This window comes from Anabrus simplex, chromosome 2 (assembly GCF_040414725.1).
Source record: "Anabrus simplex isolate iqAnaSimp1 chromosome 2, ASM4041472v1, whole genome shotgun sequence".
Taxonomy (NCBI): domain Eukaryota; kingdom Metazoa; phylum Arthropoda; class Insecta; order Orthoptera; family Tettigoniidae; genus Anabrus; species Anabrus simplex.
The window spans coordinates 911,274,141-911,300,797 of record NC_090266.1 but is presented as its reverse complement, the minus strand read 5'-3'; the positions used below and the strand labels follow the sequence as shown (position 1 = coordinate 911,300,797).

Here is a 26,657-nt window from a genome sequence, read left to right as displayed (position 1 = left end):
ACCTCGTTCATTTGAACGACTTCGTTCGTTTTAACGAGCTAGAAAGAGGACTATAGAGTGGCTAACATGGCTGCTACAGCGCTCTGGGTGGTGCCAAGACGAAATAGCGACTCCATAGTTTAAGCGCCATTCATATAATTTCTTCCGCATACGGTGCGATACTTTTAACAGATTAGATCGAAGAAATTATGCTCTCTACGTGTGTGGCATGCAATTGCATAAATTGTAGAGAAAACACGAAGAATAAATATCATATTTCAGATAAGTTTTTTTTTTTATTACTAAAGTACACAGTTTTGGGCTGTCGTGATGGCACCGATGCCGGGAATCGAACCAAGGTATATTAAGTCCCATAGCATATATTAAGTTAAGGAGATTAGAATTGAACTAGTGGATCCCCAGTACAGGAGACCACTAGGAATGTATAAACGAAAGGATAAAGAGTTTTCTTACAAGAAGAATTATGGTTATTAATTGTGTAAAATGTGCTACTTTATATTTGAAACATTTAGAATTGGATATGTGAAATTACTTGTTCTTCAAGTCCTGCTACGGAAGGCTTATGAGTAACTTGTTATTGAGTTGTAATCTTATCTATGTAAACTGACCAAGGGTTGAGTAAATGAACAGTGGCTAGCTACAAGCACAAATCCAGCATTCAGAATAATTAGCATTGGGAGAGACAAGGAAAGAATACATGACTCATGGAAGGATGGAGCATCGGAAAATCTCCACTTCATGGCAAAACATTCCACTCAGTGAGAGATATGAGTTAGGCTGAGTGAGACAGAGAATAAGTGGTTCTGAGATTGACCACTATAGCACCACCTACTGGAGAGGGATCCCAGTTGGGGGTAGACTAGTACTAGGGTGGGAGTTCCCCCTCTCACTAGTTAGCAAGGGCCAGACCAGGATATATATACAAGCTGCAGAGGCTTAAGGGATATCTTTAGTCTTGGACAGGAGAACGCTCTACGTAGGTCAAGAACGTCGGTAATAAGACTGGAGGTGCTTACATTAAGAATGAGAGAGAGGAGTAGGACATAGCCGCGTTAGAAGTGATATTGGAAAGACTTAGTCTCTCAGACAGTAGTGGGAGATGCGGACTTAGGCTTAGAGACAAGCTAGAGGGCAACTCTCAGGTTTTCAACATAGACTCTACCCAGGTCGGAAGTCAGTATTCTAAAAGCTTCCGGAGCAGGCACATCACTGAAGTATGCTGTAAATAGACATTGTAAATATGTACGGTAGTTGGGAAGTCAGAGTTGAATTCAAATATATATCATATTAAATGGGACTCAGTACTTCATTTAATGGTTCAGGGCACCCAACCCACAGATTCTCCAAGCCGCTCGGGAGAACAAATCGTCCAGAACATCTCGGGACAAGGTGAGTCACGACAGACTTACGTTTTGGTGTCAGGTATGTGGGGTGCCCTTAGTTCGAACTCCGACGAACAGTAGAACCATATCAGTCCGATGTTCGCGCACTTCGAGAAGAAGATTGTCCGAAAACCGCGCATCGCAGAAGATTGAACCGCGCACCGAAGAAGATTGTCCAAAAACCGCGCAGCGCAGAAGATTGTTCGAAAACCGCGCATCGCAGAAGATCGAACCGCGCATCGTAGGAGCCACAATCCAGCCCAGCTGCAGGGAGCCAACAAGCCCAGCAGCCTACACGGATCGCAGCCAGCAGCCCAGCAGCCTATTAAGCAGACTATACGGATCGCAGCCAACAAGCCCAGCAGCCTATTAAGCAGCCTACACGGATCGCAGCCAACAAGCCCAGCAGTACAGAAGACATCGTAGGGTGAGTCCACTTTAATTCAGTATGGCAAGTCAGGAGGAGGATGTAGATTTAAATGCAGGAAGGCCAGAATTTCAGATAGTAGAGGCTGATGATGATGATGATGCACGTAGCTTAGAAGGACCGTATGTAACTGTAGTAGAGGGACACAGACTGATTGGTCGAGAATTTGACGGTAGTCAGCCAGACAGACTACGAGAGTTTCTTGCCAACGTAGATGCGGCTGTACGCATGATCAGGGAGAATGATCAGGCACTTTTCTTTAAATATATATTGACAAAAATTACAGGCAAGGCCCGAGAGAAGCTCTTGGTAAGAGCTGATATTACTAACTGGGAGAACGCTAAAGTAGCGCTAAATGAATATTATGGTAGGCAGGGCACGTTAGATCTATATATCTGCCAAATGTTCCAAAGCAGTCAGGAACCGCGAGAGAGTGTAGCATCCTGGGCGCATCGCGTAGACACGATGGCGTCAGCTTTCAGGGATGCTTTATTAGAGGGCGAATGCCTACAGGATAGGCAGGCACAGCTGAAGTGCGTGAGAAAGATAGGAGTGGCTAGTTTCACACAAGGGTTAAACAACCCAAGAATCCAATGTAGAGTGCAGGATCAGCAACCTTTAAAATTTGAAAGAGCCGTGGCAATAGCTAGGCAGGAAGAAGCAGTCATTATATCCAAACAGGCTAAGGATGGATTGCAAAGTAGGCGGAACACACTAGGGTTCACACGGAGAATTGAAACTAACAAGCCTAATGTAGCAAAACCAGAAGGAAGGTGGCATCCTAAGCCTAGAACAGCAATGGTTAGGGTGATTTGCTACAATTGCAATAAAGAGGGCCAGCTAGCTAGGCAATGTACAAGTCCGAGAAAGGAAACACAGGGTCAACCTATCGGAGAGTCAGAATTAAAAAGACCACCGACAACGCTAACGTGTCGGTATTGTAAGAAACAAGGACACATAGAGAGAGATTGCCGAAAGAAGCAAAGGGACCAAGTAGGTGTAGAAACGCGAACGGTCCGCACAGTCAAGGCGGGCATGAGGGAGAGTACCAGGGGTACACGAACTTGCTACAATTGCAATAGGAAAGGGCATGAGCAAGAAAATTGCAGGCTACCGATTAACAGACAACATACCGAAATAACGAGATGCTATTCGTGTGGTAGAGATGGTCACTTGGAAAGGGACTGTTGGAGAAATGTACTTGGTAAACAGTCCACTAAACAGTGCTATGCTTGTGGGAAAGCGGGGCACTTACAGAGGTACCGTCGCACGAAAACAATGGGTCAACAGACAGGGAGAACGGACATGAAAGTCTTCCGAAGGTCTGGAGACGATGGTGACAGGGGGTCGCAACAAACCGAGGAGGGCCCGTTTGGATCAGTGCGTAGCCAAGGACAGGCTATGAAAACCAGGTTAGCAACAAACTAAGCAGGGACCGAAGGCCAGAGACAACCTCGGAATCCCGTAGAAAGATAAGTCTCGAAAGTTCAGATGACGAAGGCACAATGTTACTTAGCATCGTCCAGAGAGGAAAACCACTTCGATTCTTGTTAGACACAGGGTCAGAAATTAGCCTGGTCAAAGAAGGAAGCGTACCAAAAGTATGCGCAATTATGAGGGGACATGTCATAGAACTGACCGGGGTCAGTGAAGGCAAGCTATATACCAAGGGTACGGTACGGTTTGAGATAAGTGGTTCCAGTCACACCTTCCATGTGGTGGGTAAAGACATTAACTTGACCCAAGATGGCATTATTGGGAAGGACCTCTTGTCAGATGGCGTAATAAATTACAAGGAAGGCTACGTCATAATAAAAGGAACCAGGTACTCAATGGGGGCTCGAGAGACAAAGCTGATCCGTCTCGAACCTAGGACCGAGAAGGTAGTGGCCATTGAGGTAAATAAGAATCTACCTGTTGGCGTAATAGAGCGAGCAGAAGTAGCACCAGGGGTGTATTTAGCCGAATGTTTAACCAGGTCCCAGAGAAATGAGGCTATTGTAAGCATTATTAACACCACCGAGAAGGAAGTAGAGATACAGAGCCCTGTGGTATGCATTCATGAGGTTGATTACACATGCCTGTCACAAGGAAGAAGGGTAAGGCTAACCAAGGAGACCGAAGACAATGGTTTAGGTTTCGGAAAGTTGCGCTCACAGAGAGTGACCGAACAGCTGCGGATAGACCATTTGAACATGGTAGATGCAGAGAAAATATTGGCCATCTGTACAGAGTATGATGATGTATTTCACTTAGAGGGGGACAAGTTGACCCATACGAAGGTAATACAGCATGAGATTCCAATATCTAGGGAACAACCTCCTATTAACGTACGGCCCTATAGGCTCCCAGAAGCACAGAAGGGAGAGATACGAAAACAAATAGATAAACTGTTGGAGGATGACATAATCAGTCCCAGTGTGTCACCCTGGAATGCGCCGTTACTTTTAATCCCAAAGAAACTAGATGCCTCAGGCATACAGAAATGGAGGGTCGTTATAGACTATAGGAAATTAAATGAGGTTACAATAGGAGTTAGTTATCCCCTACCATTAATTTCCGAATTGTTAGATGCCCTTGGAAAGGCTAAATATTTCTCGACTCTAGATTTAGCGAGTGGGTACTACCAAGTGCTACTGAAGCCTGAAGATAGGCCCAAGACCGCCTTCTCAGCACTAGGGCAGAAGTATGAATATAAGAGAATGCCGATGGGTATCAGAGATGCCCCAGCCACATTCACAAGGCTGATGAACACTGTGCTAACAGGGTTAACTGGCATTAAATGTTTATGTTATCTGGATGACATAATTGTGTATGGTAGCTCAGTAGACGAGCACAATGCCAAGTTACGAGTAATACTCCAGAGGCTGCGAGAGAATAATTTAAAACTCCAGCCTGATAAGTGCGAATTTTTAAGGGCCGAGGTGGCATTTTTAGGGCACGTAATCACGGAAGATGGAGTCCACCCAGATGCTAAAAAGGTCCAGGCAGTCAGGGATTTTCCCAGGCCGACCACTAGCCGCCAGATCAAGCAATTCTGCGGGCTGAGTGGGTACTATAGGAAGTTCATCCCTAACTATAGTAAAATTGCAAAGCCACTTTATGAATTAGTAAAGAAAGACGTTCCCTTTGTGTGGGGAGACAAACAGGAGCAAGCGTTTGAAACACTGAAGCGAAGGCTAATAGAGGAGCCTGTACTGCAATATCCAGATTTTGAAAAACCCTTCGTTGTTACCACTGATGCAAGCAACGAGGCGGTTGGAGCAGTACTGTCACAAGGACCCATTGGGAAGGATCTTCCAGTTGCCTATGCAAGCCGGACGCTTAACAAGGCAGAAGTAAATTACAGTGTAACCGAAAAGGAATTATTGGCAATAGTGTGGGCAGTGAAGTATTTCAGGCCGTACTTATTTGGGCGGCATTTCACTGTAGTGACGGACCACAAGCCATTGAAGTGGGTTTTCAATGTGCAGGACCCGTCTTCACGCCTGCTGAAGTTTAGGTTAAAGCTGGCAGAGTACGATTTTGTCATAGAATACAAGCAGGGTAAGCGGAACTGTAACGCCGATGCCCTGAGTCGTAATCCAATTGTAGAGAAGAGCCAAACTAGAGTGGTCAGTTCAGCTCGGAAAGGACCCCAGACGGAGGTCAGAAGAGACACTCAGTATCCTGGTGACGTTAAGGTTAGAGTAGCGAGTTCAAAACCCGAGGACGCCAAGGCAGAGGGAATCGAAGTCGGCTACACCACGGACGAGGGCTCCGAGGACGCAAAGGCAGAGGAATCCAAGCCCGAAGGTAGTTCACCGGAAGGAGAAATAGAAGGGCTAAGAGAGGAGGAGAAATTAGCCATAATGAAGGAGTGTCATAACTCATTAATAGGAGGCCATCAAGGGATTGCGAGAACATTCGCAAGACTGAGCGAGCGAATACAGTGGAAGGGTATGAAAAAGGACGTAGAAGAGTACATTCGCTCTTGTCCATCATGTCAGCGAAATAAGGGGACTCGGCCAGACATCAGAGCCCCCATGGTAATTACAGATACTCCAAGCACAGTCTTCGAGAAGATGTCGCTTGACGTAGTAGGCCCTATGCCTTTGACGGAAGCTGGTAACAGGTACATTCTCACCTGCCAGGACCAGCTGTCCAATTATCTAGTGGCAAGTCCAATGCCAAATCAAGAAACAGATACGGTGACACGTACATTAATAAATAATGTCATCAGTATATACGGGATACCCAACCAGATATTGACTGATCAGGGTAGTAACTTCATGAGCGAGGTGTTCAAAACACTCTGTAAGGTGTTGAGGATACAGAAAACTCACACCACAGCGTTCAGGCCACAGTCAAATGGGAGCATTGAAAGATCCCATAAAGTATTAGTGGAGTACCTTAGGCACTATGTTTGTGCCAATGAACAGAACGATTGGGACCGGTATCTCCCAACGGCAGCTTTTGTCTACAACACGACCAAGAGCACAAGTACGGGGTTCACGCCTTACGAATTGATATTCGGTAAGAAGGCAAACATCCCAGGAGTATTGCAAAAACCACCTGAGTCAGGTTATAACGAGTATCAGACAGTGGTTGAGGAGCTAACCCAGCAGTTAAGGAGAAACCACGAGGCAGCAAGACGAACCTTAATAGAGAGAAAAGAAAGAGAGAAGCAGGACTATGACAAGAAGCAAAACGAAGTAACCTTCCAAGTAGGAGATAAAGTTTTGTTACGTAATGACGCACTGCGACGAGGGAAATCCAGGAAATTGAGCCCACCTTTTGAAGGTCCATACATTATAGTAGGCGTATCAGGTGTAAATTGCACCTTACAAATGAACAAAAAGGGAAAGAGAACAAAGGTTCACAAAAATAGACTAAGGATGTTCCTGTGAGAGCTAAGTGGGATAGCAAAAGAGGTAGACAAATAAAGGAAATTAGCTAGGTTAATAATGCGGGAAGTAAACAGTCAGTTAAGTAATAGAAATTAAGTTTGGGAATAATATAATTGTTAGGTAACGAATTTCCTGTCGTACCTTACAGTTGACAGAAGACGATGGCGGAGATAACGAGTTGGTTCCACATCGTAGTAACCCTGTGGATGATGATGTCGTCTCATCTCGAGGCAGGTGGAGAGGTGACAGACGTCAGAGTGACGCCATATGAGAATACACCTGGTGTATATTTCGATGACCAGGGCGAAGTGCAGTTATATACTACAGAATGGACCCTAGTAACGTATGTAAATTTGAATCAGCTGACAGAAACATTTGCTCTAGCTCAGAGATATGTGAGACGAACGAGGTTGCTATGTTTGCAATTAGAAGTTACTTCAAATTTTACTTGCCAGCAGGACGTAAATATGCTGCAGACACATTTGGAAAGAATAAAGGGATCAAAAGATGTTATTAATAGGATCACAAAAGGCGTGGCAAGGGAAGAAGGGAATAGACGAAGGAGAGGATTAATTAATGCCGTAGGATCAATAGCGAAAACGTTATTTGGAACACTTAACGAAGACGATGCAGAACGATACGAGGGAAAGATTTCTGAGCTAGAGAAGGAGCAGCTCTCTATTATGAAAATTGCTAAAGAGCAGATGATTGTTGTTAAGTCCACCCTACAAACCATGAACAGCACCATCTACGAGGTAAATGCAAATGAACTTAGAATCAGTAAGAATTTAGATGAAATTAGATTGTATTTACAGAATGAAACACTCCAAGTAGCTGGAGCGATTAGGCAAGCAGAATTGGAGATAGCTATTAATAGACACTTAATTGAAATTGAAGGTCTTCTAATGCAGTTGCATGATCATTATAGTATAGTATTGGAAGGTATTATGAATGCTCAGTCTGGGATAATACATCCTCAGATAATTACACCAGATGAGATCATTAAGGCCTATAGAAAAGCGCAGGGAGATTTTCCAAGAGGTATTTCCTTGCCATTTGAATTAAAGTCGACTTATGGCTACCTTATATACAGGGTAGCTTCAGCAGAAGTGTTTTTAAGTAAAAATTTCTTAGTGTATGTAATGAAAACACCCTTAACAGATAAGACAACCTATTTATTGTATAAAGTGATACCTTTTCCTACTCAAGTGATAAATAACCCTAATCATTACGTGTATGTGAACGAGGAAAAGAATTATATAATCATGGATAAGGAAAAACAAACATTCGCGCAATTGAGTGAAGAACAATTAAACGAATGCAAACAGGTAACTTCCATGTGGAAATTATGCAAGGTAAGGTTTCCAATTAATACGGTGCACACGCAAAATAATTGTGTTGTTAAATTAATTAGTGGAGTCAATCAAATGCCTGAAAATTGTGCCAAACGCGTGTTGCCCGTTAGAGACTTGATGTGGATTCTCATAGAGAATAATAAATATATATATGTGTCCCCTGAAGAGAAAAAGGTGACTTGCATGTGCAAAGATACTACTAGTGATATCATGCTTAAGGGTACAGGTACGATAGAAATAAGTCCTATGTGTACACTGTATGGCCCAAATAGTAAAATTCAGGGAGTAGGGAAAATAAATAGTACGCAAGACAAGGATTTAGTGCCAATGATAGCACTACAGTATGATTGCTGTGAGCAGATAGACAGTGAATTAAGGTTAGATCAGGTCCCTGAGTTAAATAAAGTAGCAACAACTAACTTGTTAAATCACATCGATGACTTACGTTGGGCTACCCATAAGACAGAGGAAGTAGAAAACATGGTCAGACAAAAAGAGGAAGAAATAAGGCAAAAAGCCATGTATCAACATGTAAATATATATAGATACATAGTCTGGACCATGGTGAGTATAGTGGGTTTATTCATATGGTGTTATTGTTGTAATTGTTGTTGTTGTAATTCCTGTAGAAAGGTAGGATACTCTTTCAGTAAATGTATGGACGATGCGAAGGAGCATTGTCCAAGTATCTGTATCAAACAAACTGTAATCAATAAGGAAGGTAAGGCGAAAACCTCGGAAGAGAATGTTAATGTGATATTTCAGCACCCCAGGCTTGTTGGGAGACGTCCTGACTCACCTGCGGGGCTTTTGAGACTGGAAAGTCCCAGGCTCACTGAGAGACGTCTCAGTTCACCTGTGGAATCCCGAGAAGTAGTAGTTATCGAGGCAAGTTCACACGAGATAAGAGAACGAGGCACGCCACCACCAATAGCCAGGAGACCGTTAAGGTCATCAGAAGCGAGGCTGTGAGTTCCTCATAGTCGAAATGGACGCAAATGTGTTGCGCCCATTTCTTCCCGGGTAAGGGAGGTGTCGTGATGGCACCGATGCCGGGAATCGAACCAAGGTATATTAAGTCCCATAGCATATATTAAGTTAAGGAGATTAGAATTGAACTAGTGGATCCCCAGTACAGGAGACCACTAGGAATGTATAAACGAAAGGATAAAGAGTTTTCTTACAAGAAGAATTATGGTTATTAATTGTGTAAAATGTGCTACTTTATATTTGAAACATTTAGAATTGGATATGTGAAATTACTTGTTCTTCAAGTCCTGCTACGGAAGGCTTATGAGTAACTTGTTATTGAGTTGTAATCTTATCTATGTAAACTGACCAAGGGTTGAGTAAATGAACAGTGGCTAGCTACAAGCACAAATCCAGCATTCAGAATAATTAGCATTGGGAGAGACAAGGAAAGAATACATGACTCATGGAAGGATGGAGCATCGGAAAATCTCCACTTCATGGCAAAACATTCCACTCAGTGAGAGATATGAGTTAGGCTGAGTGAGACAGAGAATAAGTGGTTCTGAGATTGACCACTATAGCACCACCTACTGGAGAGGGATCCCAGTTGGGGGTAGACTAGTACTAGGGTGGGAGTTCCCCCTCTCACTAGTTAGCAAGGGCCAGACCAGGATATATATACAAGCTGCAGAGGCTTAAGGGATATCTTTAGTCTTGGACAGGAGAACGCTCTACGTAGGTCAAGAACGTCGGTAATAAGACTGGAGGTGCTTACATTAAGAATGAGAGAGAGGAGTAGGACATAGCCGCGTTAGAAGTGATATTGGAAAGACTTAGTCTCTCAGACAGTAGTGGGAGATGCGGACTTAGGCTTAGAGACAAGCTAGAGGGCAACTCTCAGGTTTTCAACATAGACTCTACCCAGGTCGGAAGTCAGTATTCTAAAAGCTTCCGGAGCAGGCACATCACTGAAGTATGCTGTAAATAGACATTGTAAATATGTACGGTAGTTGGGAAGTCAGAGTTGAATTCAAATATATATCATATTAAATGGGACTCAGTACTTCATTTAATGGTTCAGGGCACCCAACCCACAGATTCTCCAAGCCGCTCGGGAGAACAAATCGTCCAGAACATCTCGGGACAAGGTGAGTCACGACAGGGCGATTAGCAGAATTACGTTGCCTGTGTAGCACAATCCAGCACGTGTACATCAGGCCTACTTTTATTTTCTTGTAGGAACTGGTAGCCAAACACGATAAAAATGTATCCTGCCTGACTAAGTGGCTCAGACGGTAGAGCGCTAGCTTTCTGAGCCCAAGTTGCCATATTTGGTATTTGAAGGTGCTCAGATAGGTCACCTTTGTGTCAGTAGATTTACCAGCCCGTAAGGGAACTCCGCCGGGGCAAAACTCCGGCACTTCAGCTTCTCCGAAAACCGTACTAAGTAGTCGGTACGACGAAAAACCAAGACCACTATTTATTATTACATTGTATCCTACAGAGCACATTTCCCCAGCATTTTGAAAATAAATATAAAGTGAACAACGGTGTTACAAGACGCCTGCTGTCCAACGCCACACCTACAATATTTAGAATTTTCTAGTCAGCCCATCCCCTCTGCCAACGATACGGAGTAATATGAGGACTTTCAGTCCTACATCACCACTACTACTGAGCGAGTAGGCTACGTGCTTCGCGGTATATAGCTCTTAGCTTGCATTCGGGATATAGTGAGTTCTAATTCCACTGCCGACAGCACTGATAGCTGGTTTTCCATGGTTCCCATTTTCACATCAGGCAAATACGGGGGCTGCTGTGCCTTAATGCCACTGACACTTCCTTCGCAGTCCTAGCATCGTAGCTGTAAGGCGTGTCTGAGTGGGTGCTACATAAGGCAAATAAAAATCGGAGTTACCATAATCTTCTTCCAAAGATAATCGAAGTGAATTATTCAGTAAAGTTATGTGATTTAAGATCATTATCACAAGAAGAACTGTTCTCTTTTTCAACAATTATTTCAAATTGTTTATCCTACAAATTCTTGTTACATTATTATTATTATTATTATTATTATTATTATTATTATTATTATTATTATTATTATTAAGAGATACTTTATTACACCATTGTTCACTTCAAACCTTGTACCCCACGGCTCTAGAATACTTATTTTTCGTAAATTATTATTAGTTTTACGTCCTATTAACTACTTTTTCGGATAAGCCGAGGTGCCGGAATGTTGTCCCGCAGGAGTGCTGAGGGATATGAGCACCTTCAAATACTATCGTACTGAGTCAGGATCGAACCTGCCAAGTTGTTTAGTGTCGGCTCCTTGAGAGAATGATCAGCGTGCTGGCCTTTGGTTCAGAGGGCACCGGATTCGACCGGGTTGAGGATTTTAACCGGGTAGTCGACAGTTAATTACTCTGGATCCGGGGCTGGATAACCATCTACACACAACAGAACATACTACAAACCACTACAGAAACACGCAATAGTAAATACATCACTCCAATTAGGTTTGGCGTCGTCAGGAAGGGCATCCGGACGTAAAATTAGGCTAAATCCATACAAAATTCCAATTCCAGGTAAATGGAAAGATATTAGGATTTATTATTATTATTATTATTAAAGTTATATTAATTATTTCTCGATGTTGTTATATTACTTTGCTCAAGGTTTTCTGTTCTATATTTTCATTCCCTGTAAGTGGGTCTAAATTTTTGGCAATGTCTTGTGATTTGTATTGTAATTCAGACTACTGGAAATGCGCTAATTTTCTTTCTTTATACAATATGTAAGTGCGTAGCCTGTATCTTGTATTTTTAATGTCCTTTTAAACAGACATTGCGCATCTTTGAGTGCTTCCCTAATAAAGAAAACTGTGAAACGGTATTTATTCCCGCAGCCTCTGTACTTGCTTCATCACAAGCCCACTCGATTTGATCGCTTACAATATGGCGGACGTGGCTTTCAAGTAGATTCAAATATGGTGGTCCAATAGCCACTCTATAGTCCTCTTTCTAGCTCGTTGGTTCGTTTGAACGACTTCGTTTATTTGAACGAAATGCCGCGAGAGCACAAATGAACTACCTCGTTCATTTGAACGACAAAATAAGCTCGTTCAAAAATGGCCAATGGCGTGCCATGTTAATGGTCACGTGACAGCACATTCCTCACCTGCTTATGAACTACCTCGTTCATTTGAACGACTCAAGGCGATGAACGGTATCGAATGAACTAGTTCAAGCAAATGAACTGACTGGACCCATCCCTATACACAAGGTTCTTAAACACTACATATTATGCCGCCAAACAGCCGGCCGAAAGATCCCGATCGTCTACGAAGTTGAACGAATGTTGATAACCAGCTGGGTGTTGGTGAGAGGGGGCCTGATACACGCTAGTGCTGGGAAAGGAGCGGTAGGAGCGGAGCAGTTGTTCGCGCAACATGAATCGGTATCTCCGATTACCTCCGCTTCCTCCGATAAAACCGTTATGCAAGGAAAGGAGCGGTAGTACCGGAGTAGTTTGTTTTAGTATGACCTATTTTAAGTAGAGTGTCAACGCGGCCAAGCCGTTGGACTGTTACGTATGCTACCGTTTTTAAGCAACAGATGTAGTAGTGTTGTTTTGAATGAAGAAACTACCGTATACTAAATAATACCGATACATCATTTTAATGTAACAATAATTCATAATTTTTGGTATATTAAAGAGAAGTATGTTATAAAAAGGCAACCTCATAATAAATACACAAAATTACTTCGGAGCCACAGATATACACCAAACAAAGACATAAATAAATAAATAAATAAATAAATAAATAAATAAATAAATAAATAAATAAATAAATAAATAAATAAATAAATAAATAAATAAATAAATAAATAAATAAATAAATAAATAAATAAATAAATAAATGTATGTTTCAGTCAAGAAGAAACGAAGTTCAAGGCTACATACGTTACTTGAAGAAATATTTAGAGTTTCCATGTAAGAAAAGCAAAGTGTTTGCTCGTTCTGGCGATAAAGCATTTCTTCTTCCTATGATTATTTGCCCGGCAGCCGAAAACATTCTCTCAGCTGGGACAGAGGTAGCTTGAATATAAAGGTAGTATCCAGCTATTTCATGAAGCAGATTAGATTGGTTCGCCATTTGAGCCCAGTACTTGTCAGGGTCAGTCAACCTATGCTCTGTCTCTAATTCCACGTACTGCCTTAGGAGTATCGTGGTATTCGACGTAGGCGTCGCAGCACGTCGCTTCTGGGCCAGCTTTGCATCCAAAAACGCTAAGAGATTACGTCTGCCTTCGTTTCTTCCTGCCGCAGGCTTTTCTTCCAACGATGTAGAACTTTCTGCTGCTGCTTATAGCCTATCACGCCTTTGGATCGTAGTCCTTAGCTCGACTTCAACCTGAAAAATTGTCATATGCTTGGTTTTGAGAAAGGGATAAGCTATATAGACTGCCAGTTCGATTTTCAGCTTATTGCGTACTTCGTCATGTATTTCGCCTAGAATTCCCTAAGAAAAACGGTCTAGAAAGCCAAGAGTAACGACCGAGAGGATTCGTCGTGCTGACCACACGACACCTCGTAATCTGCAGGCCTTCGGGCTGAGCAGCGGTCGCTTGGTAGGCCAAGGCCCTTCAAGGGCTGTAGTGCCATGGGGTTTGGTTTGGTTCCCTAAGAAAAAATTAATATAACATAGGTATCGATCACAGAAATAGCTGGCAATTAATTGTAGTACTGTACAATAAATGGTGCAATATGAGTTCATTTTCCACCTACCTCAGACAGAGTTCGGCGACATGGTAGTTCATACCTCGGATTTAAAACGTTAACAAACTTCCTGAAGCCTTCATCCCGGACAATTTCGGGTGGTTGCATATCTATAGAAACAAACATAGCCACACTCCGATTCAAGCGCTTATGCTCTTGACTGCCTGGGGCGTACATCTCGCTACTTTGCTCAGTTGTTGGTTCCAAACACTGCTTATGACTCATCTTTAAAGGATCAAATAAATTAGATGTGCCGCCTCCCGTTGAAAAACTACGTGCACATAATTTGCACTTGGCAGATTTCTTCTGATCGCCTTCTGCATCGAAAAAATTCCGAACAACTGATTGTTCTCTTGGCATTAGCTATACAGTGAAGGTAACGGTGCCAGAAAGTTCACCCGTCACACGCAGCAACTGAGAGGAAGGAGTGTTTTGTCTGAATGAGCAGAGCACGTTCGCTCCGTTTCCTCCGCTACCCTCCGTATACCTCCGCAATTCTCCGCAGTAGTACCGGAGAATACCGCTAGAGCGCTTCACTTGCTACAACCGATTCAATCACTCGGAGGACTGCCTCCTCTCCCAGCACTAATACACGCACTGAGAGGCATTGCGATAGCACGTGTTGGCATAAAATTGAAAGTTATTTTTATTTTTACCTTTATACGAGCTAAACATTGTATTATTGTGTCACTCGTAATTATTACATCGCATTATTAGAACGTAGCACAAGGATGGGGAGACATGAAATAAAATTCTCGCGGGTAAAGGAACTGTTTACGTTTAGATGTGCTAGTGTTGCTACTGCGCCTTTATCACTCGCACGTAATACCCCAATATTTTCCCATGCACTCATTTCTGCAACTTCGAACCTGCTTTTCCTTTCTTCATTACCTTTAGCATGAAGATGATTAAAGCAGGAAAATAAACTCAATATCGGCTTGTCCATGCGGTACTTGCGAAACAGCCAGAAACTACGCCTGTGGCCGTGACAACTAGTAGGAATGCAGGGGCGATATAGGCCTATGAATAGGTTCTACGAATCTCTAAGAATAAGTTGCTGATGTCCCGCCTGCTGCCGTTAACTTGAAGATGTCAGGGGGTGTGAAAAACTGAGGCGGTTTATGGAAGGTTCAGTCAGTGTGCCTCAGAACACATGGAAGGGAATGTGGGAGGTTTTATAGTAGGTTTTTTTTTTTTTTTTTTTTTTTGCAAGTTGCTTTACGTCGCACCGACACGGATAGGTCTTACGGCGATGATGGGATAGGAATGGGAAGGAAGCGGCCGTGGCCTTAATTAATGTACAGCCCCAGCATTTGCCTTGTATGAAAATGGGAAATCATGGAAAACCATCTTCAGGGCTGCCTACAATGGGGTTCGAAACCACTATCTCCCGAATACTGAATCCTGGCCGCACTTAAGCGACTGCAGCTATCCAGCTCGGTGGTTTATAGTTCAAGAAAGCAGTAAAAACCTAAAAACAGTCAACCCTGGACAATTTCTTTTCCAAGTAGGAGCCTAGATTTTTGTGTTTGGAAATGTATTTAATGTCTAATGCAGTATGGAATTTACATAATGTACGGTCACCATCTACCGTTTTAATGTTCTTAGTATTTATTTTATCTCTTGTGCAAGGTTTTATGTAATATGTTCCTTTCTCTTATCAAGAATTTTTATAATACAGTATGTTCAATTACAGTATTTTACTTTATCTCCAAAAATACTTGTCATGATAATCTAATACTGTATTTATATTGTGGCTTTCTTTTAGCAGCTCTTATATATCAGCCTATTTCGGTATTGTTTACAAACAAGGAAATCTGTTGGCTGTGTGTTTCACATGTATGTCAAAGTAACAGAATAAGTTTTCGGGCATTACCCCTTTTAAGAAGTTCCCTGCTTAAGAAGTTTTTTTTTTTTTCGTCCCTTGAAAAACTTTTTAACAGAGTTTCACTGTATTTGTGATATACATCATCTTCAATACGGAACCAAAATGAGAATAGTTACTTGTAAATTAGGAAGCAGTGTGAGAACAATTACCTGCTATCGCAAATCGGAAATGCCGATTTTCTTTGATATGCCGAGAAACACTACAATGACCAAACGGGCAGCATCCAGCGTAGTCATGAGGACTACTGGGGCAGAGAAGCTTTGCTGTACAGTTATGCTGGCTGTTACTGCGGAAGAGCAAAAACTTCCTCCCTATGTAATTTTCAAGCGATAAAAACTTCCTAAAAGGAAATTTCCTTCTGGTGTGCACATTCCTGTCCAGGAGAAAGGATGGATGGTGGTGGATCTCATGAAGGACTGGTTGCGTGTTGTGTGGGGAAGACGGCCGGCCTGGCCATCTCTTCAACCACAGGTCTCTCTTGGTTTTGGAAAATTTCCATGGCCGTTTTGTTGATGATGTTCGCCAAGAAATAGTCAACCAGAAGACTGATGCTGCAATAATTCCAGGTAGCTTGACGTCAGCCTTTCAGCCTCTTGATGTAAGCATCAAGAAGCCATTCAAAGACAATGTGCGGTGGGTATATTCTGAATGGATGGTGGGAGGTTCACATTCTTTGGTGCCTACTGGGAAGATCACGAGGCCTTCACTAGAATTAATATGCGAGTGGATTGTTCGTGCATGGGGACTGATTTCACAAGACATCAGTGTGAAAAGTTACAAGAATACTGGCATGTCCAACGAACTAGACGGAGCTGAAGATGACTGCATCTGGGAGATGGAAGAGTGTGGGCGTGATTCATCGCAGACGACTTTGCAAGAAAGCGGCAATGAATGACATAGTAAGTTTATTTCTTTGATGTGCAATACATATTAGCTTCGGCAATTTTACAGATTTTACCCTAATACACTATTCTAATTTATTTCAGGTACCTGGCTCCTATCTTCAGCGAATTCTCGTGTGACATTAAAAGACGATGGTTTCCGTATAATTATTGCTAGGGAACATATTATTGCCTTTGATTTTTTATTAAAATTAATTGTGTTATATACATATTTTCGATTATTTTGTCGGTACTATTTTAGGCCTAAATAAATTTTGTTACTTAAGTAAGGTAATTATGTTCAGATTTTTTCATTTACATTTTTAATTTAGATTCATATAATTTTCCTTCCCCGTTTTTGAGGTCGAAAAAGGGGGGGGGGGGTACGCGAACAAATATGGTAATTGTGGTGTGAACAAGAATGCCATAAACACAATTCAGGAAGTTCATGTGAAAGAGGATGATTAAAACAAATGGCTAGGGATGCTCATTTTTGATCAAGTAAAATTAAGGGAAGAAATTTGATTTTACCCACCCACAAGGAAAGCTGATAGTTTTGTTGATTTAGAAACTGAGACTCCTAACAGCAATAAAAATGTTCTTAAAAACATTCAAGCTCTTTAGGCCTTTTCACTGTGAAGTAACCAACATTTTGTCCCAGTGTAGCAGAGGGCTAGTCGGTTGGCTTACACACCTAATCCAAAATAAAGTGCAGTCAGTGCGTCAGAGACACCATTGCAAGCCTCCTATGTAGGACAATGCAGTGATAGTGCACTAGTAGAAGTATGTACCATCAGTTGTATAAATGCCTGCCTTTGACTATTTTATCAAAACTAAAGTTGGTTTCCTTCTGGGAACTTAATTTTTGAACAAATGTTCTTACCAATCATGTTTGTGGGTTTGTGTTTGTTCCTTTGATGTGTAATTGGATCCAGCTTGTAGCAGTTTATGGAAGTAAAAATTCAACTCCTGGGGACATACTTTCAAAGATATTAATTCAAGTCATTATTCAATTGAAGCAATCTGGAGTAAACGTGAGAGGTTTCACAAGTGATGGTAGTCAGTTGAATAAAAGGATGACGATGAAATCTGGGGATCTCAGGAAAGGATGTTAGATTAAGAGCTTCATTCAAAACCCAGTTGATAACAGAAAGAAAGTATGGGTGTTTTCCAATGCATTTCATGTTTTTAAATACATACACAATTATTTCCATGATAAAATATATCTGTTATATAAAAGCATAGAAATACATTTTATATTTTATTGACAACTATTCTAAAGTAACACATCTTCTGAATTTGTTGGTCTTTAGAGTTTCCCTAAGTTGACACCCTCTTACAAATACCAAACTCATTTCAGAGTATAACAGGTGGGTTGACTTTTCAGTTGCTTAGCACTAGCATTGCCAATGGAATTAAATTCCTTAGAGATATCAAACTCAAAGGATTTGTTGGTAGTAAGATTGTATAAAGTTTAACAAAAGACCTCAATAATCTTGCAGATGAACGTAACTCCAAGTTCACCACAAAAGGACTACATGAAGGCTCTCCCTCACACAAAAGAGTACTGGAAGTTTTAGAAAGCTTCACAACAGAGAAAAACATGTTCGTGGTACAAGAACCATGGAACTGCTAAGAGAAACATTGAAAATTAGTCTTGAAACTTGAAGCGCCATTTCAGGAATTTGCTTTCTTTAAGTTGTGATGATCATCCTTCCAGCATTGGCTTTTAGCATTTGCATAAGCTGCAATCAGTGTATGTTCCAATGAAGCATTAAAATTCAATTGCAAACTGCAAGCTCAAGGTAGAATCAGCCTTTACTTCATTTGTGAATCAAAAACAAGCTCGTCAGGGGTTGAGAAGAACTGGAATTAAAAAGGAAAGAGCCCGTCCATTTAGACTGCAGTGTATGAAGATGGGGAGATTGTCTTAGTCATTTTATCTTTTCAGTTTCTTCCTTGCCTTCTTTGATTTTGCTCTCTGTTCCCACAATGACCTGCCATTGTATTTATCCTGTTCAGATTTATTCACTCTATTAAAACAACATAACACAACTATTAACATCTCTACCTGAAGGGCCTTAATGAAAAGAATTTGAAACACACAACTATTTATACATACATACATACATCATTATAGACCATTATGCCTTTCAGTATTCAGTCTGCAAGCCTCTGTGAATTTACTAAACTTCACCACAATCCTCTATCTGCAACTAGTGCTCTGGCCTCACTTAGTTCTATACCTCTTATCTTTAAATCGTTAGAAACTGAGTCTAACCATCGTCGTCTTGGTCTCCCTCTACTTCTCTTACTCTCCATTATTCTCCTAGGCAACCTTTCCTCCTCCATTCACCTCACATGACCCCACCACCGAAGGCGGTTCACGCACAGCTTCATCCATCAAGTTCATTCCTAACATAACCTGTATCTCCTCATTCTGAGTACCCTCCTGCCATTGTTCCCGCCTACTTGTGCGAGCAATCATCCTCACTACTTTATTATCTGTTACTTCTAACTTATGAATAAGACATCCTGAGTCCACCCAGCTTTCGTTCCTGTAAAGCAAAGTTGGTCTGAAAACAGACCAATGAAAAGATAGTTTCGTCCGGGAGCTGACTTCCTTCTTACACAATACTGCTGATCGCAACTGCGAGCTCACTGCATTAACTTTACGACACCTTGATTCAATCTCACTTACTATATTACCATCCTAGGTGAACACACATTCTAAATACTTGTATCACCAATCTGACATTCAATTCTCATGGATTTCTTACCTACTGACATCAATTTTGTCTTGGAAAGACAAATTTACCATCTTTTCCACTTCCTCAAGAGTAATTTCACCAACATCATTTTCCTCCTCCCCATGAGCTTAGTTGTTCATTGGCAGCACACGGAAGATTTCCTTTTACCTTGAGAAGATTTTCAATATATTCTCTCAACCTGTCCAGTGATTCCCTGGCATCTATTATGAATTCACCTGAATTACAAAAACACTGTTCATTTCCTTTTTCCCTCCCTTCCTCAGATTCTTTATTACTGTCCAGAAAGGTTTCCCTGCTGCTTGACCTAGCCTTTCCAGGTTATTACCAAAATCTTCCCATGACTTCATTTTGGATTCAACAACTATTTGTTTTGCTCTGTTTCTTTCATCTACGTATGTATCAGCCATTGTTTGAAGCAATTTCTGATAAACTTTCTTTTTATGTTTACAAGCTGCTCTCACGTCATCATTCCACCAAGATGTTTGCTTTTTCCCATCTTTACATACAGCCGTTCCCAGGCATTCCCTTGCTATTTCTACTACAACATCCCTGTATATCACCATTCTTTTTCTATGTCCTGAACCTGCTTACTGTCCACTGTTCGGAACTTCTCCTTAATCATATCCATGTTCTTCTGTCTAATTTCCTTGTCCTGAAGATTTTCTACCCTTATTCGTTTGGAGACAGATATCACTTTTTCTATCCTAGGCATAGAGATACTTAGTTCACTACAGATCAGATAGTGGTCTGTATCTTCAAACAATCCTGGGAAAACCTGCACATTCCTAACAGATTTGCTGATTTCAAAGTCGGTTGAGATATAGTCTATTACGGATCTGGTTCCCCCTAGTCTCCCATGTGTAGCGGTGAATAGCCTTATGCTTGAAGAATGTATTCGTGACTGCTAAACTCATACTAGCACAGAAGTCCAGCAAATGCTTCTCATGGTATTTCCATATCTTCCCCACATCCACCAATCACCCTTTCGTACCTTCAGTTCTATTTCCAACTCTCATATTGAAATTGACCATTAGCATTATCCTATCCTTGCTGTTGACCCTGACTACGATGTCACTCAATGCTTCATAAAACTTGTCAACTTCATCCTCATATGCACCCTCACATGGTGAATACACTAAGACAATTCTCGTCCTAATTCCTCCAACTGCCAAATCTGCCCAGGTCATTCGCTCGTTTACGTGCCAAACAGAAACTATGTTGCGTGCAAAAGTATTCCTGATGAAAAGCCCTACCTCACATCTGCCCTTCCCTTTTTAACACCCGTCAAATACACTTTATAATCTCCTATCTCTTCCTCTTTATCTCCCCTTACCCGTATATCACTTACTCCTAGCACAACCAGATGCATCATCTTTGCTGACTCAGCCAGTTTTAATCTCTTTCTTCCAGAAGCCCCATTAATATTGATAGCTCCCCATCAAATTCCATTTTGTTCGCCAGGTTGTTTCCAAGGAGTCCCTCACCTGTCAAATAGGAGTGGGACTCCATTACTCCCATAGTTCCTTGTCTTGCTTAAAATGTTCTGAACCGAGCTCGATAGCTGCAGTCGCTTAAGTGCAGCCAGTATCCAGTATTTGGGAGATAGTAGGTTCGAACCCCACTATCGGCAGCCCTGAAGATGGTTTTCCGTGGTTTCCCATTTTCACACCAGGCTGTACCTTAATTAAGGCCACGGCCACTTCCTTCCCACTCCTAGCCCTTTCCTGTCCTATCATCGCTGTAAGACCTATCTGTGTCGGTGCAACGTAAAGCAACTAGCAAAAAGAAAAAAAGTTCTGAGTTCGGTAAATTCATGAAGCAGGATACTACCCTACTTACACATAGTCCAAGTGAGGATCTCTCCTCTAACAGGTTAGAGACTTAGAGACCACCGGCGGTTTGTACAGTCCTAGCCACCACTGGTGGATTGTATAGTCCTAGCCACCTGAGCACAAGGTGGGCCATGACTCAGAATATGTCTGAGATGCCCATTCCCATTCCGTAACAACTAGTATCCCGACTCTTAGGACTACTTACTAGGTCTCTCAACCGTTGGCCATGGTTCACGAACTAGGACGTGAATACAGTAACCCACACCATGAAACATACTATTTATAGGGATGCAAAAAAAATTAATTCCTCCTTTTACAATTAAATTCAACAAACATTACAAAACCTTAAATAAAATTGGGCACCACTCTAGTATTATAGAAGTTAACGAATTATAGAATTTTGCCTAGGACGAGTCTTCCTGTTCTTCCCGCACGACTATCATGTGCTGACAGAGACTTGAAATTTGCTATATACCTTACCTGACACTGTTAAATTCTGAAAAGGAATCCAGGTAACATGCCAGATTTATACTAAAAAAACAAAAAAAAACCAGTATAAGTTTAAGTACAGAATTGACTTAGCAATATATATCATCTCTACCCCCACATTATCTCCAACACAATAAACCTCCTCCCACCTTACAGCATCTCACAACATAATCTACATAAATTACTACTCACTGATCCCTTCAAAACAATACATCAATACATTCACATTATAAACACACTACAAATAAACAAAATGCACACAGTTTACACTCCTAATTTCTACCTTGTAAGGACAAGATACCACCATCTGCCTTACTAATGGACTGCTCTCATTTACTGAGGACATCCCTAATCTAACCTAACACTATCTCTCTTTCTCTCTCACTCTGATCTTGGACCTAGGATCTTTTAGTTTCCAATCCGCAGCTATAGTAAGATATTCACTTCCACTCAGTCATCACCATGAAGGAAAAAGTCATTACTGGTTAAATTACTATACGTATGTCAGACCTCAAAACCATCCGACTCAAAACTGCTTCCTGTACGAAGTACAAAAAGTATCCATGAAGTCAGGTTACCAACTGTCTGGCAAGTCAGACATGTCCTGCTTTTCATTCATTTTGGCTATGTCTAGCTGGCATTTCTAATTTTTTGAAAATATCCGGCATTTTTTGTTATAAGATTGGTCATTTAGATTTAGGCTGAAGACACCATATTACTACATTACACGCCAATTCCATGCAACCAGGGCGCTACTTCTGATGGTGAAAATAAGTAATACTAACCATGTGACCAGGGTGCTACTTCTGGGGGGTGGAAATAAGTAATAATAACATTTGATATATCAAAGTCCAGGCATGAATCAACCAATCAACACGCTAGTCTCGTTCTAAAGAATCGTTATGTACATTATTCCATCTTCGTGTTAAGAAAAACTAGAAGTGTTGAGAGTTTTAGTTTCCATGTGCTTGCCATGTGATTTTCAACTGTCCTCTTGGATTATCTGGTTGTCGCCGTAAATTACTGTAGTGCAAGTATGTACCAAGTGGACAGAAATTAATCTTATTGCACCCTCTTAAGTATGTCATCCTTGCAAACAAACAAGAGTGAAGCTTTAAAAAAAAAAAAAACAACACCACTGTAAATATTCAGATACACTAAAATATAAGTATCCATGCTTTATTCATGGACACAATGAAAGTGAAGCAAAATGTGCAGTGTGTGATAGTTATGTTAATGTCAGATATAAAGGTGTAGGTGACTTGGAAAGACATGTTAACAGTGAAAAACACAAAAAGATTGCGAGAAGTAGTTCAGGATCAGGTACAGTGTTATCATTTATTATTCCGTCCGGCTCCATGGCTAAATGGTTAGCATGCTGGCCTTTGATCACAGGGGCCCCGGGTTCGATTCCCGGCAGGGTCGGGAATTTTAACCATCATTGGTTAATTTTGCTGGCACGGGAGCTGGGTGTATGTGTCGTCTTCATCATCATTTCATCCCCATCACAACGCGCAGGTCGCCTACCGGCGTCAAATCAAAGGACCTGCACCTGGCGAGCCGAACATGTCCTCGGACACTCCCAGCATTAAACGCCAAATACCACTTCATTTATTGACTTATTTACTTTAATTCCAGGTGGAACATAGGGCCTCAACGAAATTTCTCCAGCTTACTCTATAAAATCTGGCCAGCATAAATTTCATCTGGTTTCTGTAATGAGTTTCATTTAGATGTGCGAGTTATTAGCTCACAGCACCCTAAGTCCAGTGGAGGGGCTGCCTCCTGTCTGCGCTAGACTGCAGGATTTTTCTGTAAGGGTTATCTCCCTTAGCCTTTACAGATCCCTCTTTACCACAAGGCAGTGGTTTCTTCTTTGTTTATCTTCAAGAAGAAGGGCTGCCTCCCCCGCTAGTTTTGCCATACCAAAGGACTCCTTCTCCGCCGTTGCTGCCATGGAGGTCTTCACAAGAGCCCCGTTAGCCGTCACTTTTCACGGTTCCTGTAGGGCCTTCACAGCTACCATAGCGGTCATGGGGCACACACAGTCCCCACTGTACATCACCCCTACAGGCAATCCACTACTTCATGCCGTTGCCTACCTCCCACGATGTGGACGAGGGGTTGGCCTTGTGGGAGGCACTTCATTTATTACTTCCAAATATTCTTCAGATGATTCAAACCGCAGAAGCTAAAATGTCATTTCATACAATTTTCCATCATCAGTCATACTAATTAATGGAATGCACAGCTAAAATGAATAAGAGTATGTTCATAGGTTCTGAAGTAACACAGAAACTGACCTGTGCAAGAACTAAAACAAAAGTAATAATAAATGATGTTACTGCACCTCACTCAATAGATTTTATTACTGAAACTCTTAATAATAAAGTTCCAGCCTTTGGCCTAGGAACAGATGCAAGAAGATGTTTCCAATTGTCATCCAATACCTTGATTACAAAAACAAAGGCATTCAGATAAAAGTTTCTGATTTACAAGCACGTCCAAATGAGAGTTCCTCTATTTCAGATACGCTCAAAAAGCATAGGATTACTTCTAATTGCATTACATTTGCTGGAGACAATGCCAACATTAATTTTGGAGGCATTGCATGCAGGGGAGGGAAGAATGTACTCTCTACTCTCAAAAAGGACTTGAATGAAAACATAATAGGTGTTGGATGTCCTCCTCATATTTTACGTAATTCCAAATGGAACATCATTTGACAAGAACAAAATCCTCAGCTATCCTTTAGAATCTCGAAAGGAAAATCCATGAGGCTATCAAAATCAAGAAACAGCCGAACAAGACGAATTTAGAAGAAGGATATAAAATAAGCAATTCTTGGATGCCTCATACACTCATGTTCAGAAATTAGGGATAATGCGGATACATGGTGAAACAACGCTATGGTGGGCAGTTTGCGGTTTTAAATCACCTCGGGGTATGACCATGTGGTGCATTTGACCTGCGGTCGTCGCACGGTGGCGCTGGCAGCAGTCCAAATATGCAGAGGTGTGTTGGTGCATGTCAGAGTACGGTGCAGCGAGTAAGTGTGCAGATGTTTTCAGATGTGCTAATGGTGACTGTGTGGTGAAAATGGCTCAACGAACACATATTGACGACGTTATGAGGGGTAGAATAACAGGGCGACTGGAGGCTGGACAAACACAGCAGGTCGTAGCATGGGCCGTCCGTGTTCCACGAAGTGTGACCTCAAGATTATGGCAACGATTCCAGCAGACAGGAAACGTGTCCAGGCACTACAGTACGGGACGTCCGCAGTGTACAACACCACAAGAAGACCGATATCTCACCATCAGTGCCCGCAGACGGCCACGGAGTACTGCAGGTAGCCTTGCTTGGGACCTTGCCACAGCCACTGGAACACTTGTCTCCAGACACACAGTCTACAGACGACTGAACAGACATGGTTTATTCGCCCGGAGACCTGCAAGGTGCATTCCACTGACCCCTGTTCACAGGAGAGCCCGTAAAGCCTGGTGTCAAGAACACAGTACATGGTCACTGGAACAGTGGTCCCAGGTTATGTTCACAGACGAGTCCAGGTATAGTGTGAAAAGTGATTCTCGCCGGGTTCTCATCTGGCGTGAACCAGGAACCAGATACCAACTCCGTAATGTCCTTGAAAGGGACCTGTATGGAGGTAGTGGTTTGATGGTGTGGGGTGGGATTATGATTGGTGCACGTACACCCCTGCATGTCTTTGACAGAGGAACTGTAACAGGTCAGGTGTATTGGGATGTCATTTTGCACCAGTATGTCTGCCTTTCCTTCCTCCTTATGGATGGTAACGCATGGCCCCACCGAGCTGCTATCATGGAGGAGAACCGTGAAACAGAAGATATCCGGCGAATGGAGTGGCCTGCCTGTTCTCCAGACCTAAACCCCATCGAGCACATCTGGGATGCTCTCGGTCGATGTATCGCTGCACATCTTCGAACCCCTAGGACACTACAGGAGCTCCGAAGGGCAGTGGTGCAAGAATGGGAGGCTATACCCCAGCAGCTGCTTGACCACCTGATCCAGAGTATGCTAACCCGTTGTGCGGCCTGTGTATGTGTGCATGGTGATCATATCCCATACTGATGTCGGGGTACATGCGCAGGAAACAGTGGCGTTTTGTAGCACATGTGTTTTGGGACGGTTTTCTCAACTTATCACCAATACCGTGGACTTACAGATATGTTTCATTTGTGTTCACTATGTGCCTATGCTATTAGCGCCAGTTTTGTGTAGTGCCACGTTGTGTGGCACCACAATATGCAATTATCCTTAATTTATGAGCATGAGAGTAGATTAAGAGATACAGACCACAACATAAACATGCAGGAAGAACTTCTAATTACATAACAGTGTGGGCAAGTCCCACTACCTGGCTGTGACACATATATTCCAGAATTCTCAGGAGACAGCCAGGGGGCTTATGTCAGCCAGAGAAAGTAGGAGATATAAGGCCAAGGTCAGGAACCACTCTGGTAGTGTGATTACTGCCTGGGAGACTGATTAGCTTGGATCGAGTAGGGGTATTTCAGTCACCTTGACAAAGAATACTGCAATGTATTCGAAGCGCCGGCAAACTGTACGGAATGTACAGAAAACAACAACACAGTTCAACCTGGAAAAAGAACTAAATAATTCTACACACCGTGGAAGCTTCACTTCTACCGAGCTCGATAGCAGCTGCAGTCGCTTAAGTGCGGCCAGTATCCAGTATTCGGGAGATACTAGGTTCGAATCCCACTGTCGGCAGCCCTGAAGATGGTTTTCCGTGGTTTCCTACTTTCACACCAGGCCAATGCTGGGGCTGTACCTTCATTATGGCCACGGCCACTTCCTTCCCAGTCCTAGCCCTTTCCTGCCTCATCATCGCCATAAGACATATCTGTGTCAATGCGACGTAAAGCCAATAGGAAAAAAAAAAAAAAAAGAAGCTTCACTTCTAAGATTCTACATAATTGTATG

General features: G+C 42.1%; 1 protein-coding gene across 4 annotated transcripts in view; it reads right to left on the bottom strand.

The window, feature by feature from the left end:
* The window catches only part of LOC136863185 (uncharacterized), a 185,985-nt gene that overhangs the window by 19,183 nt on the left and 140,145 nt on the right, over positions 1-26,657 (bottom strand). The window contains exon 7 of one of the 4 annotated variants that reach the window (XM_067139544.2): positions 17,749-18,445. The exons of the other annotated variants lie outside the window; for them this stretch is intronic. Within the exon in view, the coding sequence (XP_066995645.2) occupies positions 18,403-18,445 (43 nt within the window). The 3' untranslated portion in view covers positions 17,749-18,402. Of the gene's footprint in view, positions 1-17,748; positions 18,446-26,657 lie in introns of those variants that run through there. 4 annotated transcript variants of the gene reach the window in all.